The sequence below is a fragment of the Clytia hemisphaerica genome, unplaced genomic scaffold, assembly GCF_902728285.1.
Source record: "Clytia hemisphaerica strain Z4C2 unplaced genomic scaffold, Clytia hemisphaerica genome assembly, whole genome shotgun sequence".
NCBI lineage: Eukaryota > Metazoa > Cnidaria > Hydrozoa > Leptothecata > Clytiidae > Clytia > Clytia hemisphaerica.
In genome coordinates, this window is record NW_027104551.1 from 890,045 (window position 1) to 910,663 (window position 20,619).

Consider the following 20,619-nt stretch of genomic DNA (forward strand, 5'->3'; position numbering starts at 1 on the left):
ATTTAGAACAGTAGCCTTTAATAATGGCTATCTTGTGGACGAACAAAATGATCCATCATTACGAGGCATTACAAAGAAAGTATGTCCATATTTTCAAACAGTACTCTCATCCAAGTCATCTTCTTGTTCTTCAGGGATAAAATTTTTCTTCTGTTCCAATTGTCTTCTCTTACTCGTTTCATCTCTCAATTTCCCTTGTAACCTATCCACCAATTTCTCCAGCATCAATCGTCTCTTATACAACTCATCGCAAGAATTTTCTCGATCCATAAGTTCTTCTTGTTGCAAGTCCAGACGTCGTTGTAATTCATTGTTTTCAAAATATAATCGCTGTAATGTCTCTTTGGACTCGTTCACCTCAGATTCTCTGTCCGCCAACTATTTGGAAAAAAAGAAACATTTTAAATTATAACTCTTTCTATTTTGACAGGTCATTTAACATTTTTCGTCAATCAGAACTGTATTATAATGAAGTATCACATCTTAAAAGCAGCATGTAGGCTAGTGAGACTTTCTGATAGAATTAGTACTTATAAACTTTTCCTGAGAGTCCGTTGAAACGAGTTGGTTTTTACTTTCTCTCGATGTGAAACGTAGACTTCCAAACATTTGAAAACATACCTGGTCTTGCAAATCCAATGTCTTTTGATTAGCCATGCGAATTTTATCCATCAGATTATTGTCTTGTTTATTGATATTTTTGTTACCATGGTGACCAGGGTCCTTGGTTGGAGGTGTCAGTCGTGGTTCGATTCTTGGCGAATTCTCCGGTGTCTGCTCGTCGATCTAAAGTAAGGTGGTGAAATGATGTTTCTCGTTTTGCCAGATTGTAAAATTTTGACGACTCGACAGTTATAAAAGTATGGAAAAGTCATTTGAGATTATAGTTGTGTACTGTTTTGTTTTAATAAATGGTCCTCAAGGATGAGCAGATTTTATTTTTAATTGAGAGAGGGACTTTGGAAAAGATGGTAATGTTAATGCTTCGAGGTTTCTTGTTTTGTCAGATTATAAAATCTTGACGACACGACAGTTAAAAAGTATGGAAAAGTTCCTTTAGATTACAGGCGTACTACTGAAAGTGTTTCCTGTCAAGTTTTCTGTATCTCTATTCCTCTAAAAGTTTGATTCTGGAATGAGTCAATTCTACCTACCAATTTGTTCAGCATGAGGACTTCTTTTCGAACATCTCTCAAAAGGATTCGAAGCTCATTGTTGTCTGATGTATCTTCTGCAAGTTGCATTCTGGTGTACAAGTTGGCCATGCTTTCTTCTGTACCAACTCCTATTGTTGTGGTGGTGGGTTGTCTTTCTTCACTTTGTTTGTTCTATGAAAAATGAAGATATATAAAAAATTTATAACGGTATTTCCACTCTCCAGCGCTGCATTGAGTCTGTACAAGTCGAGATACTTTTTGCATGATTCTATCGCATTATATGATTGTTTTTATTCGAAGAATGAAAATTTTATTTCAAACTAAATCTTCACTTGGATGCGTGAAAAAGACTTTTTCTCTAGCATTTTAGATTTATCTGAAAGATGAACATACCTGATCGTGTGTTGTTGCACCATTTCTTTGTTTCATCAATCTTTCTCTTATGTCTTGTTCACTAGAAGTTCTTATAATGCCCTCATCTTCGTGGTGGTTTGTTGGGGTGGTTTGTTGAGCTATGTGTGCATTATTTTGGCAATGATCAGCCATTTGTTGTTGGACGTTGTAAACACATGGTGCTATTGGCAAGTTATGGATTGGATGGTTTCCTTTAAAATCTACTGAAAGAGCTGAACTTGTACAGCTTCGACAATGTTGCGGAAGAGGAGGAGCTTGATGTTGTAGCGCAATATCTGCTTGATGATTCTCTTGGTTTAGCATGCCACCCATACTCAACTCACCAATCCGCTCTTTCAAGTTGAAAATTTCTCGCTCATAATTCGCTTTCACATATTCTAACCTTTTAGCGAATTCTTTGCAATAAGAGTTTTGAACTTTTAACATTTCATGTTTATTGTTAATGGTGCCTGAAGATTTAAACTTGTCGACCTGTTTTTGTAATGATTGTCTATCTTTCTCCAGTTTGAAGAATTTGTCATTTTCAGCTTCGATCCTCGTTTTCAAAGTTTCGAATTGTGTTTTTAAGTTATCAAGTTGTGTCCGTGTAGTCGCGTTTTCCCCTTCCTTTTTACGTAATAGCTCAGCATCGGTCTTGAAGCGCTCGTGAAGTCTCTTGTTCTCAGATCTTTCGCCTTCAAGAAGATTCCGTAACCGCTCAGTCTCTTTTGAATATGCTTCCATTTTCGAACCTCCCTTCTTGAGCTCATTTTTCGATCGCTCCAAATCCTTCTTTAAGGCTTCGTTACTTTTCACAGCTTTCAGTTTCTCACGTTCAATCAAAACACATTTCTTCTTAGATTCTTCAATATCATGTTGTAGCCTCTGTGCGTCGACCTTGATACTTCTTTCTTGCTCATTATGTTGTGTAATAATCGAGGCTAGTTCCTCCTTCTCGATTCTTAACAAATGAATCTCATGTGATAAATTTGAATTTTCCCGTCGTAAGCCGGTAACAGTATCTTCATATTGTATAATAGTTCTCTCGGTGATTTCCAATCGACCTTCGATGCTCCTCGTGTTATTCTGTTGGTTCTTAGCCAACAACTTCAGTTCATCTTTCTGTTTTTCCAATGTTGAAATTTGCGATTTCAATTTATCGTTTTGAGTGACAATCTTTTTCATCTTTTCTTCGTATTCCTTATTTGTCTTCTCTACGTGCTGTTGTAAAAAATTCGACTCGTTCGATTTGTCGTATTCCAACTCCCGTAATTTTCTCGACATGTCGTATTTCTCAGTCGTCAAATTTTGGATCTCGTTGCTCAATTTCTCGTTTTGTTGACGTAATAGACGAGTCTCACTTTCGTAATGCGATTGTACTTGTCGCTCGACTTCTTTTCGTAAATCGTTACTCGCTTCTTTTGATACATTTTCGTTACTCCTACTCGTAACTTCTTTCTTTATTTGTCGTAACTCACCTCGTAAATCGCGAATCATTCGGTCATACTCCTCCTGTTGTTTCGTAAGTTTGGATTGGCTATGCTGTTCTAAACGACGTCGTAGTTTATCCTTTTCTTCTGAGTGGTGTCTTTCCATTGTCGATCGTTCCTTAAAGAATTCCGTCTCAAGCTGCGAAGCCTGTGTTTTCCACACATCCGAAACTTCTGATTTTAAATTACGAAGTTTGTTGATCTCCTTACGAAGATTTCCCATTTCCTTTTCATGTTTTTCTTTCTCGCGTAATAACCGGCGGCCGAATTCAACCTCCATTTTATCTTTTAGCAAATGTTTCTCTTTCCGAAATGACTTTTCAATGGTTTCTTTTTCGCTTTCAAATCTTTCCTCAAGCTCCATAGCCGAAAGAAATTGTTCTGGTGTTAATATACGTTTGCCATCAACTTTGATAAGTAATTTCCCTGGAGTGGAAGCCGGTTGCTGATCTTCTTTTGGAAAACATGGTTCTTTACTTGATAAATCGAAAACTTTTTCTGAAGGTGGATTAGAGGCTCTGGGAGTTTTCTTCGACGACATTTTTTGTTCGATATCTTTGACCTGTTGTTGAAAACTATCCAGCATGCGTTGACGTTCTTGAACAAAATTGGTAATCAAATCCTCCTTCTCTTTTTCATGTTCTCGATTCAAAACACGTTTCTCCAGAATGAAACCTTTCACTATATCCGATTTCTCATTCTCAAAAGTTTCAGCCATATCAGCTCTCTCTTTCTCAAGACTCACTTCCACTGTGGAATCCCAAGTCCTGGTCAATGAAGACTCAAACCTCTTACAGACGCCATCAGCACCGCCACCGCCTTTGCTTTTAACAATGGTTTCTTGAACGTCGTTCGAAATCTCATCAACCTCATCCGTCGTCTCTGGCTCACTCATATTGAGCATATTCTTGAAATCAAGTTTAATTTCATTTTCACCAAATAGCTGATAATTCATTTCCTCCTTGATGTTTCTTTTTGTAGCCATTATTTTTCAATTTTTCGATTTCTATAATGAGTTAGTTTTCCTTTAAGCTGAATCCTCGGTTCAGTACATCCCCAAGTTCATCTTACTGTACAAGTTTATTTATCAACCATTCTTATAACTTTTGATTTCCACCATATTGTATATCCCTTCAAAATCAGATTTTTAGCTCATAACATTTCCTTTCTTTCTCCTGCAATGTAAAGATCTCTTTTGGAGAGACGCTTCTCATAAGACATACCCTTCTATTCAACATTGATATGAATACTCTATCGAAATACCGTTTTCATTCAAATATTGTATTTTCTATCGAACAATACACACTATGAGTATTTCGAAAATTTCGAATGCTTTTGATTTTTATGTATGGTATTCACGCTATTGTTTTATATTTACCATGATTTTGTCTTTTTCATTTTATGATTTTATTTCTTCGCCCTTGTATTTTATTCAAGGTCAGACCTACCATATCAGGCGTTATCTATCTCTTTGTGTAGAATCCCAACTGAGAAAGCGCGTCGTCTCAACGTTCATCTAACGTTATGATATGAATATCAGATTACCATTCTCTGGATTTTCTAGCAGTCCTTGCAATTAGATTGACGATTCTAATAATAGCTACTGAGTTTTGAGATTTAGCAAATTTTCAAAGTACACCTTTTTTATTTATAAGAACACTAGGCTCAGATGTAGGCCCTATTGTATAGCTCTATTGTTTGGGACAAAATTTACTGGTTCTTAAAAAAATCAAGCGTGTACAATATTTTGATTTGGAATCAAAAATCGGTGCTTTGCTTCTTCGATCTTCTATTAATCTCCTTTGAGTTGTTTCTTTTTCTTTGTACGCAACCTAACCAGTTAAAAATGTACTTTCGAAAATCTTTGAATCTTCCTGCGTAGATAAACACATTAACGACATTATTGGTATAAAACAAAATCAATAGCCAAGTCATCATCTCTTTATGTTTTGCGAAAGTGTTTTTTGATTCGTTAATATTTTTCACATTCACTATCGTTGCACCAACTAGCGTTGGCAAAACACAGACCAGATATGAGATAACCGAATAGATGACCACTTTTTCTGATTTGTCGGTCCTGAGCTTAGCATGCAGATTCTTTTTCCGATATCTGTTTTCTTTCACGAAAAATATTTTTAATCGAACACACAGAACCACCATAACTAAACATGGTAGGGTAATTTTCATTTGCGTTTTCAAAGTGTTCAAGAAAGAAGCTCTAGCAGTTCTCCCCTGCATAAAACACTTATTTTCGTGTAAAACGACTGAGCTGAAAGAAAACAAAAGTGAAACTGATGTGGTTAGGATCCAGGTTAAAGCCAAATAAACTTGTATGGTGCGTTTTTTCAACGGTTTGAAAGGATTGGTAAAAGTCCGATATCTTTCGTAAGTCATACCACATAAAATCCATGCGGAGTTCACTCCACTTAATCGGCCGATCGGGTAAAAATAGTTGCACGCTAATTGGCCAAATATCCATTCACCGTGGTTGATAATCTCGGTGATGGTCATTGTTGGTACCAACAGACAGCACAAGAGATCAACGAACGATAAATGAGCGATGAAATAACGATAATTTGATTTCATTCGTTTTGTCTTGAAACCAAAATATATGAACGAAACAAAATTCATGAAACAGCCAATCGTTAGTAGGAGCGAATATGCTGTGATTTTGAGGTAGTCGCTCCATTGTAAAGAGATGAAGTCTGTAGTGTTGTTTATGTTCGCCGACATTTCAAGATTTATTTTTTTCAAATTCAACACAGAAGTTGTTGTTTGGGGTTCTTAGGTCGTCTGACTTGACTCCCCTTATTTCGAAATTGTAATTATAAAGTACCATATTGACACTCCCCATTATCACTGATTACTCAAAGAAGAATGGTGATTAAAGTGATCTAAAATTAGAATAATTTCAAAGATGGTGAAAATTGGTACCAAAAGACAACACAAGAGATCAGCGAATCGTTAGTAGGAGGATGATTTTGAGGTATTCGTTCCATTGCAAGGAATTCTGCCCTATCGTACTGTTGTTCAATATGGCGTGATAACTGAAATGAATAAAAAAGAAATATTTGTGCACGCTCGGGTACTTGGAATCACCGCTTGTTACAGATTCAGAAATTTCGTGGACCACAAGCCAGATATAAAATATCTTTACCCCACTATGTTTTAAAGTGACGAATCATGAAAAGCAAAATTTGAAGGCTATTAAGATCCGCCGATCAATGTTTTGGTCTAAATGTTAATTCACGGTCCCTTTTGAAATAACAACTGCCGTCCTTCTTACTTTTCAACTTGTTCGTCTTCTTCTTAATTACTTTCTCCAATATTATGTCTCCTTAAAATCAATATCTACAGTTAGTTCATAAAGATTCAAGGGGCGATGTTTTAGAAAAAAATCTCTTATTATTCTAATAAGCAGTACTATATTGGTCGAGTTGATTAGTCCTTTAGTATTAATACGCCTTTTCGACCGTAGCCGCTAATTGCCGCGCGGGCTATTTTTTTCTCCGTTTCACCCTAAAACCGTCCCACTCTTTTTTTCGCACCTAAAGGCAATAGAAAAAAGTGTAAAATAAGGATTGGATCGAGTTTAGGGTGGTAAATAGTTTTATAATCACTCTCTAGTTCTCATTGTAAACCCGGAGGCGTAAATTGAGACCTAGAATTCCCGAATTATTAGTCATAATTTCGGTTTTGTGACGTCATTATGACGCCATCACAAAAATGATAACTCGAGTTTTTTTTGTGCTTTTAGCTTTTCAAGTTATTTGGTATTTTTTTAACTCAGTTTTACTTCGTGCCTTTAACTTTTCGAGTGATTTGATGAATTTTAAGTAGTTTTACACAAACGCTGGATTGAAACTAAAATTTATTACTATATTTCAGAAAATTTAGTCCTCCAAAACAAAGGAACCACTAGATACAATCAGTCGTCATGGTTAGTTACGGCGCGTTCTATGCGCGTTTTGGATGGGAAATAAGTGGCTTTAATTTCTCTTGCGTGAGAAGGGTTAGAGTTTCGTCTCTTCAATGGTTCGAGTCGAAAAGTTAAAGGCACGAAAAAGAACCGAGTTAAAATTCATCAAATAACTCGGAAAGTTAATGGCACAAAAAGGAACTGAGTTAAATAACACCAAATAATTCGAAAAATTAAAAGCTCAAAAAAATTCGAGTTATAATTTTTGTGGTGACGTCACAAAAACTGAAATTACATGCAAAATAACTCGGAAAAAATAACTCGGGAATTCCAGGCCCCTTTCAAATACACTCTTCTCGAGATGCATAAATTTATTGTTGTCCTCGTTTTCAAACAGATTTCATTGCTATAAAATTACATATTCACAATGATAATTGTGTTGTTTATACATACACCTCATGGGACATTTTGAATTTCAAGTACTTTTGTTTTAGAGTTAATGTTTGCTTTTTGGGAATTTAAATTGGTTTAAATGTATAATTTCATAGCAATGAAATCTGTTTGAAAACGAGGACAACAATAAATTTATGTATCTCGAGAAGGGTGTATTGGACTTTTACAGTGAATTTAGCCAAATTTGAGTAAATTTGGGCAAAAATTCGGCCCTTACGAAATAGTTGGGCGCCATTTTTTGAAAAAATATTTTGTGTACCATTTTAAGGCAAATTATGCCTATGGTCAGATTTTCCAAATTTTATACCCTATGAGTGCACTTTTTCTCATCTTTGATCTTTTCGAGCCTTAAAGTGCACTTCGGGGTGGGTCGTCTACCTTGAGTGTCCCTCCCCCTGGGGTGATACGTAGGTGGTTAAAATGAAGAAAAATTCACTTGGTTCTTTAGTTTGAGTTGTTTATGGATTTTGATTATCGTGTAAGGAGAAAACTTACAATAAAAGTGATTGATTAAAAAATACGTAAATATATGTATAAAAGAAAAGAATAAATTGTCAAAATAATACCTAATAACAAGAAATTTAAGGTTAGAAGCTGTTTCTTTCCCATTCCAAATATTATTACCCAGTTTCGTTCCAAAACCAGAAAGATTATATCAACAAGACAAGCCGTTTGTAAAAGTAAAATGGAGTCTGACGATAATTGACGAGACGACGGTTATCAAAAAATATCAGAAAAGACGATCAAAGCTTGAATTTTACGCTTGAATTTTAATTTCAAAACCGGAACAATTTATTGTTATTCTAAATTTGAATAATCTCTGGGGATAAAAAAAGAAAACTATCAACTATCTAACATGAACAACAGTCTATAGAAGATTTCATTCACAGTCTTTTCATTTTTCCATAATCTCCAGCTCCGCCATCAGGAGATTTCGAAATTGAACTCGAAGAGCTTTGTGAACCAGATCGTCTATAATTTCGCTTTTGACTTCTTCTGAAATCGAAATTGTCCTTACTATCAAAACTATCGTCTCTCTTGCGTTTACTCGATTTCGATTGTTTACTGCTTGAACTATGTTCAAAATCACTTCTTGGTGAATGATCACTAACTGTCGTGCTCGGTGATTGACAGATACTGCCGGACCTCGAATTAGGGCGTGATCCAGCCACGCTTATAGCTAAAGCTGAAAATGGGAAAGCGGCAACGGCGCTAGTTGCTTGTTGCTGGGTAACAGGTGGTGCACTGACAAAATAGTTGGGCGCCAATGTGTTTGGCGGGTGTGATTCCGTCGGTGAATCTGGAGGTGTGATCGATTCGAAAGCTTCAGCTGGACGTTGCTGTTGTTGTAACGGTGGTTGAACACTGCCTCCAAAAGAGGGCGCTACTAAATATCGAGAGGCGGCAGACGTCGGAACAGTAAACGGTGCTTGACTTTGAAAACGTAAATAGTCACCACTCATAGAATCAACGGGCTCGAAATTGAATTCATTTGGTTCGTCCATGAGAGGAGTGTGAGCTTCTGGTGTGGAGCCGGGTGATGAAGGTTCTGTTGATGAGGCACCTATGTTTAACTGTAAACTTGTTGGCTTTACTTTCTTACTCGTTGAAAGTTCTGCTGTGATTGGTTCGTCTAATAAAGGAGTACCAGGACGATTGATTGGTTTGTTTTCATCTTCTTCTTCTTCTCTCACTTCACTATCTTTTGAAGGTTCGATTTCGTCTTTTGAAGTTTCTTGTTGTAAAATAGTCACCGTTTCTTGATCAACTTGAGCATCGTTATCAACTTTCTTCGATTCGTCATCTAACTCTGTTCCGAGTTCCGTTTCCGTCCCGCTTTCCCCAATGGCTGTTTCCGCTTCTTCTTTTTCCGGTGTGGTGTAAAACAATTCAACGTCAGTTTTGGGTATTTCTTGAAGATTGATAGTTTTTGACGTCATATCGCTGTAAAGGTCGAAGCCTTGTTCTTCTTCTTTCTCCAAAATTTCATCTTCATCATCGTTGAGGTTCATATCGTAAATATCCGGCGATTCCGAACGCTCAGGTTGTGATAATGGTTCTTGAATCTTTTCTGGCGGAGTAGGGTCTTCAGGCTTTTCTTGAAAAATTTCTTCCATTTGGTTGATAGATGGTTCTGGTTCTTTGATGTCTTCTGAAACGCTCTTGAGTTCAACATTACTTGGATGGCCGACAATGTTCTCCGATGGTGGTTGAGGTGTAGGATCCAATGATTCGGTTGAGTCCCTCTTGTCTGGTTTCTCTTGAATTTCTGACAAGCTGTCCATTTCTACTTCTGTTTGTTTATGATCTTTCGGTTCAACTTTAGGATTGCGTGCTTTCTCAACCGTTTCATCAGGTATCGTAACTGTTTGCGTGGTATGAGAATTTTCTTGTTGAGATACGCTTGTTGTTTCATTCCCTGTCAAAGGCTCGGGTTTCCGCTCGACTTGTAGATCGTATCCCACCTGTTGGAGTTGCGCGACTTCGTGTTGATCGACAGGCTCTTGTTTTTGAGAGAAATGATGTTCTTCTGGTTGCTGTTCTTTCTCAAGCTGAAAGCTAGCTGGCACGTTGTTTACGGAGTCTTGTTGCAAAGACTCCTTTTGTTGAACAAGAGGCGTTTGTGGGCGAGAGTTATCTTTTTGTTGCTGTTGTTTGTCTAAAGATGGCTCTTTCTGTGTTGGCTTATTGTTAGTTTCTGCTTGATAATCAGATTGTTGTGTTGACGTATCTTGTTGGTCTTCCTCAATCGTTTGTTGTGGCTGTTGTTGTAAGCTTTGTCTCATATCATCTCTCGTTGTTGGATTTTCTATTGGTTCTGATTTTGGCTGTTGTGTCGATTGCACAGGCGGTTGAAGAAGTGGATGTTTTTGTTTGACTGTTGAAATAGTTTCTTGAGTTGGTTCAGCAATTTGTTGTTCACGTTGAATTTGTTGAGGATATTGGAGATGTTGTTTTTGTGGTTGAAGATGTGCTGAATGGTGTGACATTGACTGTTGAGCAAAACGTTGTATATTCAAATCGGCGGTGACTTTAGGAACTTTCTCTTTGCTAGAGAGATGCGTCGTTTCAGTTTGTTTGGCTTTCTTTGTCTCCACACTTTCTCTCTCTTCACGACTCTGTTGTGGGATAGTGGCTAAGATTGTTTGTACAGTTTTGTTAGGATGCATTGAAGTCTCAACGTCTGTCTTTGTTTGGTTAGGTGAGATGACTTTACGTAGTTTATCGTGTTGTTCGGACTGCATGATGAGAGGTGAGAAAGCTCTTTGTTGCAAACGAACGACCTCTTCAACTTGCTGTTGGAGGAACTCTTGAGGAGGCGGCTGCAATGGTGAATTCAACTGTTTAGCGAGTGGACTTTTTGTTGGTTGTAGATTCACATCGATCGTCGGTGGCTGTGGTTGTTGAAGCTGTGGTCGTGGAGAAGATATACCTTTTTCTTTTTTATGTTGAGCTTTGAGAAAACTTTCCGCTGGATTCATTGTTCGTGGTTGCTCTGTAGTAGTAGAAAGGGCTTGCCTCATTTGCATCTGTTGTTCTTCTAACTGTTTCAAACGCATCTGTTGTTGTCTTTTCTCGTCGTCAAGCCGTTGTATGTCATCCAACATCAGTCGTCCTTGTTGTAAGTGTTGTTGCTGTTGTTGTTTGGCTCGAAGTTCTTCTTCGCGAGCGGCCCGCAACTGAAGCACGTGACGACGATTTAAATCTTCGTCTTCGTATCGTTTTAGCTGTTGACGCATTTGTATTTGTTTAATACGTTCTTCTTCTCTCATTCTTCTCTCCTCCTCCTGAATCATCCTCATTCGGTACGCATCTCCTCCGTGTTGCGCATTCCTTTGATTCAAGCGCTCCTCTTCCAATTGAATCCTTTGCAACTTTTGTTGTTCTTTCTTCTTCATTTGTAAGAAATGCTGCTGACGTCTCTTGTTCAAGTCTTCGTCTTCAGTAGGGTGTGGTTGTTGGCGGACCGCATGATATGGCGGCGGTAATTGATGTTGTCGCTGTAAATGCAATAGCCGTAACTCCTCTTCGTGTTGTCTTATTCGCATCTCTTCTTCGTACAACGCATGCGCGTGCGCTTGTTTCAATCTCTCGTCCTCTTCTGCTCGCTGCTTTTGAAACAACATTTGTTTGGCGTCTTCTTCAAGTTGTTTCTGACGTAGAAATTCATGATGGCGCAATTCCTCCGCAGTTCGTATGTGGCGTTCATCGTGCGGGCGGGCGCCAGCGATATGCGGTGATCGTTCTCTAGGTGGTATTTCCATAAGGGAATGTTGCTTTTGTTGTTGTAGAAGTAAATGTTGTTGTTGTTGGGAGTGCGAGGAAAATGTTGAGGACGATGAAGGAGGAATGGAAGGTGGTCTTGGTGAATGACTTTTAGCCCCTCCTCCACCGTACTTTTTTTGTTTCAGGAAATCTAGATCCGCTTCTGTTTGCGTGCCCGACTTCAAACGCTGCATGAGTAAACTTTGTTGATGTGAAGTGGTGATGGTAGACGAGGGCGGAAGAAGGCTAACAGGGGGTGGTTTGTTGATTTCCTCCTCATCTGCTGAAACGGTCTCTTCTGAATCACTTCTTGTGCGTCCAAGGGAGGTTGCGGAAGAGGGTGGAGGTTGTTTAACGCCCAACGACATCGGGAAGGTAGGCGACAGCGACTGATCACTGGCTAGTCGCTGACGTTGGTATTCTTTTGTTTTATCATGGATTGCAGGATCGTCGTATCTGAATTTAGGGATGGTTTCTGGCGCAGGACTGTTCTGTTTGGCATAATGTATAATCTTATCCTTATATTTGTTTGATGCTGATAGCTGTATGTAGGAAGGAGTAGTTGGTTGTTGCAGAGGTGGCCTTGGAGAGTGTGAGGAGGTAGGAGCTGTCGAGTGAGTGTGATGGAAGGGGCTACTCGCCTCCCTTATTCTCTTAGCTTCTTCTTCAATTTCCCAGGGACGGACAATCGCTGATCGTCTTTTGTGAGACATCTCAATGTCCGGACTTCTACTGTTCCGTAAAGGATCACTCAGTCTCTTTTGATTACGGAAATGATCGAGTTCTGCACTACCAGGTCTTGATATTGGATTCAAGGGGACTTTGGTTTTCAGAATTTCTTCTTCAAAGGCACCGAAGCGCTGATGTTCTCGTAAACGTGGATCAGCATCTAAAGGATGCAATTTGTTACTCATGTAAGGACTGCGATCAGTCGCCATGGGTCGTAGATCGGGGATTGAAGCTGCTCGTTGTTTCAATTCCGATTGGCTTTGTGGCTGTTTTGGATTGGTTCGCATAAATTTGCTGACCAACTTATTGATAGCGTCTGGAGACATCGATCCATGTTCGTGTATTCTAATACGATAAAAAAAGATTATTGTGAGTCACTCATTAAATTTCAATTTCCTTATAAACTTAAATTTAATGTAAACCTGTGCAAGAATAGCTTTCTGAATTACAAAGTTTAACCCTTTCGTGCATTTTGGGGGATGCTCGAAAACTTAAGAGTTTGATGTACTCTATGCTAATTCATTTACCTTTTAGCGAATTCATTCATTGAATCTTGCGCAAGAGTTTCATGGTCCGGATACGGTTGTTGATGTTGAGCGGCACGACGTTGCATTTCTAGTTGCTGATAATGACGAATAGCACGTTGTTGTTCTTCAGTTGGGACGGACGACGTCGGGAAAGATTGAGAAGATATGATAACCGGTTGGCGATAAGCCTCTGAAGATGACGGTAACCCGTGGTCTGTTGGATGTCGAATGTTTTGACCCGGGGTCGGAAAAACAGGAGAAACCATGGGTTGATGAGAACTTGAAGGCAGTTGTTGGGATGACATACGTTGACCGGCTGACGTGTACCGAAGTCGTGGCGATAACGAACTGTGCGCCGACATGTGCATTCGTGAGTGAGTAAAAGCACGAATGTCTTCTTCACTGTAATCAGCATGTCGTGATAAATGCCCTCCGTCATGACGTAATGATGGCGGTAGGCGTACTTGTTGGGGTGAAGTGGCGCTACTGATCGATGCAGCAACGACAGTCGGGAAGTTAGGCATGGAGCCTTCAGTGGCCGGTGATTGCATGATGTTTTTATCCAACGATTCAATGTTTTTTTCATACTTTGTGAACGCGTCAACCAAAGAGATTTTGACAGGAACCGGGGAGAATTCATTCTCGTTTTCCGGTTTACTTTTTTCCGTTTGGGATAAGAGTAACGGGGGCGGAGCTTTGAAAGGTGAAGCTTTTGTGGGAGATGTGTCCATGCTTTGATCAGATTTTGGTTGACTGCCTGATAAAAGAAAACAACAAATAAATATTTAGATCGTTCTAAGATTCATTAACTAAAAAAAGAAAGAAAAGAGCCATAATATCGAATCTAAGTAAGCCTCTGAAACAGAACACGATGGACCTCTTGTACCATTTTCTTAAGTCTTTCTCATAGAGCTGTTTATGCGCTAAAGACCGAATGAGAATTTGTTGAATTGAAGGTTTAAGGCAGTCAATTTATATTTATTGGTTTGCGAAATGATGCAAAGCTCAATTCATTTTCAGATGGGTATAAGGCAAATGATTTGCTATGAATAAGAGAACTTTTAAAAGTGAAAGTGACTGACAATGATGTGTATATAGAAAATGAAATCTATTGATGAAATAGAAAGTTTCTTGAAAGTTATTGTTTGAACATTGACTGAGAATTTCGTAGGAGACCTTTTTGGTTATTGTAAACTAGCTTTACAAGGAGAATTTATGCATTTATATTGATTTCACATAACCACAATAAAATAATTAATAAATATTAGGAGCCTGACGTGAGATTTCGATTACAAATAACGAAAACATTGCGCAGCAGGACAACAGAAGAAAATTTTTCCACAAACATCACCCACAACAAATATTTTTTTAAACCAGATCTGTTTTTTGAAATCTTAAGTCCTTTCAGAGAAAAATTTAAAACGAACTTTGAGCGTTATGCACCATTTTCACTAATCTGACCCTTTTATTGATGAAGATTCAGTAATAGTAATACCAGACGCAGTCTTAAGATTCTAAATTTTTGCCGTTTTTGAGCCTCGATTTTCTTATAAAAATGCTCTTATACAAAAATGTTGTTTTGCAATTCTAGCTAACAATAACTTATTTATTAGGATCAAGGTTTTACAGGTGGTAAGTATAGCTAAAGGTTCCATTAGAAAAAAGGAATGTATGGAAAAAATCACTCGAGCGACAAACGCTACCAAACAAGAGAAAATTCAATTTGAAGTTTCTCAAAAATCTTTTTCGAACTTTCGATATAACTTTTTCAACGGGTGAAGCAACAATAATGTATACTAGCTTAAAATCTAAACAAGCCTTTATTCTTCCAATTCTTAAAAAGTTTAGATTTTCAACTTTTCTATATGTTAAAAAATTCAAACTTTTTGAAACCCGTTTAACACTTAAAACATACCTTTAGCTTCACCTTTATCTCCCGAATCTTTTCCATCTTCATTTGAAGCGGATGTGTGCGTTTCCGAAAGCGTTTCCACAGTAACTAACGTCGTTGACACAATGTTGCTCCACGTAGTAACAGGCGTTCCCATAAAAACCGTTGCCATGGTAGATGATGTGACTGTTGAAGTGGAAAGTTTCGAAGGATCGGATGTTTTGGTGGATTTCGTTTTGCCACTTCGGGTGCGTCCAGTGCGGCCACCGGTGGTGGTGGCTGGGTTGGTTGTGGTGGTTGTTGAAGTTTCTTGTGATGGTTTCCCTTTCTCCTTATCCTGAAAAAGTGCATTTGAAGAAGTGTTTTTCAAGGAGACTGAAGAATTCTAGTGACGATTAGGCTTCTGGACTTTCTGCTTAAGATATCCTCTTTTATGATAAAGAGAGGCGTGCCTCTAAACTGCAAAATAAGCAATAGAATTTGTCACAATTTGTGGTCGCGCGGCGTGGAAAGGGGAAAAGGTTGTTCATTCTTTTCTTTAAAATACAGTGTAAGCAAATGGAAGGAGATTTAATGATGTCCTTTAATCAACGGAAATAATTTTTTCGTTAAATCTCCCTGTGAACAATACAACAACCTCATTCATCACAGATAAACTCGGACGCAAGCCCTTTTATTTGCGTTTAGTACAAGGGCTGATAGGTGTATTAGGACATGTACTTCGACATAAAAACATATTTGCTTATGAAGATACATTAGGCCAATTTAATTTGTTGTTCTACGGGCAGATACGGTCGGTAAAATAAAAATAAATTCTTCATTCATCAGGGTTGTTAAAGTACCGAAAATGTTTTCCAAAAAATATCTGGTTCAAAAATTCACTTTTTTTATCTTCGATGAAGATCATGATAAAATCTTAGTAATGCTTGATTTTCTAAATTTTTCAATTTCTTGAATTAATTTTCAGCTTTATTCAAATTTGATTCTTACAAATAACTAGTGTGTAAAATATATTGTAGTGGAAATTCAATATTATTATTTTTTTGATTTTAGCAAAAATAGGGTCGGTCGGGCCCGTAGAACAACAAATTAAATTGGTCTCGCCTTATGATGAAAAGCCTTTCAGTGGGTTATATACCTGTTTCGCGGAAGATTTTTCACTTTCTTGAGGTTTTTTAACGCTTTCCTCACTTGTGTCCATTTTTTCTTCATTATTTTTGGACCATGTTGCCTGCTCCTCTTTCTGTTGCTATAGGAAGACAATTTAAAGTATCTAACATTGATTCATTTTATATATCCATCTAGAAAATCTTAGAGTGAGAGCTATCAGGTGCCTCAAGTTAAAGGATCGATAGCAAGGGCAAGTCTTATAGCTTCTACCTAGAGTTTTGCTTTTAAACCCACGCTTGGCTAGAATGACAAAAACATGTAAATAACAAAATGGTTAAAAAAGCTGAGACAAATATGGTCACACGAATCGAGTAAAAAAAAAAACAGAATGAAAAACAACGGCAACGGCAACCGTTATTTAGTCTCAGTTATCCGGTGAGATTTTCAGTAAGTGAGGTTAAAATAGAGGAACTAAATGCCTAAACTCTTATCTTTAAAGGTTGCGGTTTTAAATTTCAGGGTAAATTTCTCATCGGGTATTAAATTGACCTATTTTACAGTGTGTACAGCAGGATCTGCGCATACGGACATCGTTACAGAATAGAATACCGTATACAATCGTACCCTTAACAATCCAAAAATCCACTCAACAATCAAATCACTTTACTGAGCACTTATTGGTTGATTTAGTTCAATTACCTTATTGGTATATATTTTCGCGTGTTACAAATTTTCGCGGGTACTTAATTTCGCGAGTTTTTTGGTCAATTTTCGCGAAATTTAATACTGTTTAAATTTTTCAAAATTACAAAATCGCGAAATTAAATACACGCGAAAAAATTTTTGTTAGTATTTTGTTAGTATTTTTACATCAAAAACGTTGTGTTTCAAGCAAAATCAGTCTTTTTCTTGCTTTACATTCCCACTTTCTGAAAATACCTAATTTAGTGAATCGCGAAATTTAATACACGCGAAAATTTTCCAGAAGTCGGCAATCGCGAAATTTAATACACGCGAAACACGTTTTTTCGAAAAAATTTCGCGATTCGCGAAAATTTGTAACACGCGAAAATATATACCAATAAGGTACATCATAATTTTGAGATTTAATTTAATCGGATTGATTTATTGTTGAGTGGATTGTTGACGGTAACTACAGAAAGTGAGCGATTTGAAACAGTCATAAAAGTGAAAAACTGCTCACCTTGGCTATACCGAGAATTTTTTCCAAGTTGAATTTCTTTTTATAATTGAAATAGAAATTTTTGCATTGGTTTTCTGTTTTCGTTTCCACCATTTTGGAAATGTTGGACCATGAGCGACCATGTTTCTTCAAACCTTAAATAAGAAATCGATACGATTACGAATCACAGAATCTTGAAAGATCATCTATAGCAGGTGTAGGAAATCATATTTTGGCTACTTTCTTTTCACCGTATCGACCTTTTTCACGCCAGTCCTTGTTGGCGTTACTCTAAGGCCTGTGGAGTATTAAGGGCCGGTGTTAAAAGGGCTTAACAAAAATAATACCAGGCTCATCTAAATTTCAGATACTTTTGACTGTTTTAAAGCCAATTTAAGGAATTTCATAGGTTTTGCCGTTCTTCATGGCCCTAATTAGTGTTCCCTTAAAATTGGGTAGTGGCGAATTAAGGGCCGGTGTAAAAAGGGCCATTTCTTAAATTATAATCATTCTCGTCACCCCAGAACGGGCCAACTTGCCATCCGGCGGTCGACTAACTATGTAATATTCAAAAAAAAGTTTTCATTTAAGCTTTACAACGAATCACTGTAATAGAGAAGTCAAACTGAAAAATTCAGCATCCATTTATCAACAAGCAAATTGGTTTAAAAGTCGTGTAATTTACAGAACGTACCTTCCACAGCTTTCATCATTTCAGGTTCCGACCAACGTGATGGATCACTGTGTTCTGTAGAATACATAAAAACTAAAAGTTTAGAAAGAACCTACAACAGTACTCAATGAAGTCAAATTATAAACGAAAGTATAAAAATCTTGACGTTACAGAGAGGATAGGAATTATTAAAAGAAAAATTGTAGCATAAAATCTTCTTACTTCTAAAAGCCAAGGATTTGATATTTCACCCGGAAAACAACAAAACAGTTCAGATTTCTCTGTTAGCCATTTTTAACTCTCTCTTTTTTTTGCCTTATTAGAGTTTTCAGATATATGTTGTTACATATGAAATACAAATGATTGATTAGAAAAATAGTTCTATTTTTCACTCAAGAAAAAAGGAAAAAGCTGGTCGCATTCAAAACACCTGCATTATTCCCTTTTTAAAACATCTCTCTCATCCTTCCACTCCTACATGGATACATGATAAAAAAGGATCAATTTAACAAACTTCTCCCATCTTCTATCTCCTGTATTGTTATCTAACCTTTTGAAGTAATGTTTTGATGAGAAACCTGTAAATATTAGTAACATATCTCCTTTTTTTCAACCGCGTTTTATCTAAAAAATTTTAGCACCTTCAATGAAAAAAGGCACACGTTATTTTGTGAAGGCTAGAGATTCATTTTAGTTCCCAAATTTGCTTACTAAGCATTGGATCAGCCTAACTACCAGTTTATCTTTCTCTCAATCATGAAGTGCTTTTTCAGTTCCTTGAAGGTCTTTTGACTTGAACAAGGAACCGAAACCACCCGCATCATTCATCTGATAGCAATTCTAGACGTATAATTATTGGTCCTTGAATACCAAGAGACTAAGTGGGTGTAAAGGCCAGTCTCCACTTTCGCGCGACATGAGCAAAAACTTTTTGACGTTTTTGTCATTGGTCGGTTGAAAAATGAAGCAATTCCATTCAAAACGTCAAAATTGACGTAATGGATGAAAAAAGTAGAACTTCCTCTTAACTCTAGCAATAGGTAAAGCATAAAACTAAGAAATAATTTAAAATATGACTTTCCACTTTGAAGATTGTGTACAACAAACCAACCTGGCATTTTATTAAGATGTTGCCTGATCAAATCTTCAGAGCTTGGCTCATTTGACGAGGAAGAAGAAGAAGAAGCAGCAGGCGGCGGCGGTGTTACATCTACCGTCGTTTGCTTAGAAGCGGTTGCAGCGGAAGCCGTTGGATGATCGGGCGGCGCTTCACCAAAATAGCTGGTCTGTGTGATAGTTTCAGAAACGATGCTAGCAGTTTGTGGCGGAGGCGCTTTTTCTTTAACGGCGGAGGGCGAAGTTACAATGATTTTCATGCGTAGTGGCGGATGGGCGTCTTCATCTTCACTCGTAGTGAAAAGGTCTTCTGCTGGATTCTCCTCAGCTTCTTATGAAAAAGAAAAATGAAGCAAATTTTATTACAAACGAAGAAAAATGAGATCTCGACTGCACTAATTAAACGACTGGACCTTTCGTTAAAAGGAAAAGACAGGTCAATTATTATTTATATCATAGTGGAACTGTGAAAACAACATTTTTGTTACGATACGTTTGTGAGAACAAAAGGCTTGACAGAAGATGTGTCTTATAGATTCAACCAGGCTCAACTAGAGTATTTAGTTTGAATAGTTCAACACTCAGGTAGTCACAAACTTTTCGAAAAACTAATAAAACCTTTTCTTTTTATAAGCAACTGAGATTTTAAGCTCCAGCCCAATGTTTGCCTAACGTTCTAGCTCAATTTATGAAAGATTTCTACCGCTCCTAATTCTATACGATATTAGGGATCTTTAGCATCTAGGATGGCGACTTTGAAAAAGTACGGCAAGATTGAACAAAAAGAAAGTCCTTAGGGGTTGATATAAGGATCGCAGCTAGGTTCTATTCTTTTCATATCAATTTTCTCATGAGAATAGTCATATTTAAAAGAAAACTTGACTAAATTCAAATTTGTCCATGTGATATTAAATCTAGATAAAATCGGATAAAATTTGCCATTTACTCCACGTCCTCATTCAAGTCGCCGTCCTAGATGCAAAAGGTCCCTATTTATTAATGGGGCACGGGGAAATAAGGTTTGTCATGGTTAGATTACCTAAAATAGTTTTTCTATATAATATTAAAAAAAACATTCGGCTGACTTCAGGGCTCGTAAGCAGCCTGGTTGGTTATATACAAAATGGGTAAAACTGTGACACGTACTTTCATTATTTGCTTGCTGTTGATTAGCCTCAGCCGCTTCTGCTTGCTTCTTTTGACTTCTTGTTTGGAAAACCTTGGGCGGTTTGGGTGTTTTGAGGGCGGCGCCCTTCTTGCCTGGATCTTGTTGTGATTCTTCGTCAGTGATGGTTGGCTCATCCCTCACACTTTAAAAAGTAAATAAAAACATCCTTCAACATCTCTAAATGAAGGATCAAATCCAAACACTTCGGATCAAATTTTTCAATACCTTTTGCAAGGTTTAAAAGCAAAAAGACATTTTACGACTTACGTCTTAATCGATTCGCGGGATCCCCCGCGGGACAAAAAATTAACTAGTTCCTAATCGAAATATGTAACATGTAATTCAACCGTGCCTCGGTAAAATGTTCACTTTGTCTCAGTGAAAAGTTTGAAATTGCAACATTCAACCAGCCTGACAAGCTGTTGAACTCCAGAAACGAGCTGATTTCGAAATGCCGCCACGTGAACAAGTTCACGCTAAAACAACACGACTCGAAAGACTGACGTCAATCGTTGTCAAAAGAAGCCAGTACATTGTTCTTCGT

The 20,619-nt window shown here is 37.6% G+C and overlaps 1 protein-coding gene across 1 annotated transcript in view; it reads right to left on the minus strand.

The window, feature by feature from the left end:
- Positions 1 to 32: 32 nt before the first annotated feature.
- LOC136822907 (centrosome-associated protein CEP250-like) overlaps positions 33 to 20,619 on the minus strand; it is a 38,223-nt gene continuing 17,636 nt past the window's right edge. Inside the window, exons 11-22 of the mRNA XM_067079214.1 lie at positions 20,054 to 20,217; positions 18,903 to 19,241; positions 17,813 to 17,866; positions 17,140 to 17,273; positions 15,964 to 16,074; positions 14,850 to 15,162; positions 12,935 to 13,691; positions 8,300 to 12,752; positions 1,551 to 4,025; positions 1,155 to 1,328; positions 622 to 786; positions 33 to 378 (exon numbers count right to left, since the gene is read on the minus strand). Of these exons, the coding sequence (XP_066935315.1) occupies positions 94 to 378; positions 622 to 786; positions 1,155 to 1,328; positions 1,551 to 4,025; positions 8,300 to 12,752; positions 12,935 to 13,691; positions 14,850 to 15,162; positions 15,964 to 16,074; positions 17,140 to 17,273; positions 17,813 to 17,866; positions 18,903 to 19,241; positions 20,054 to 20,217 (9,424 nt within the window). The 3' untranslated portion in view covers positions 33 to 93. The remainder of the gene's footprint in view (positions 379 to 621; positions 787 to 1,154; positions 1,329 to 1,550; positions 4,026 to 8,299; positions 12,753 to 12,934; positions 13,692 to 14,849; positions 15,163 to 15,963; positions 16,075 to 17,139; positions 17,274 to 17,812; positions 17,867 to 18,902; positions 19,242 to 20,053; positions 20,218 to 20,619) is intronic.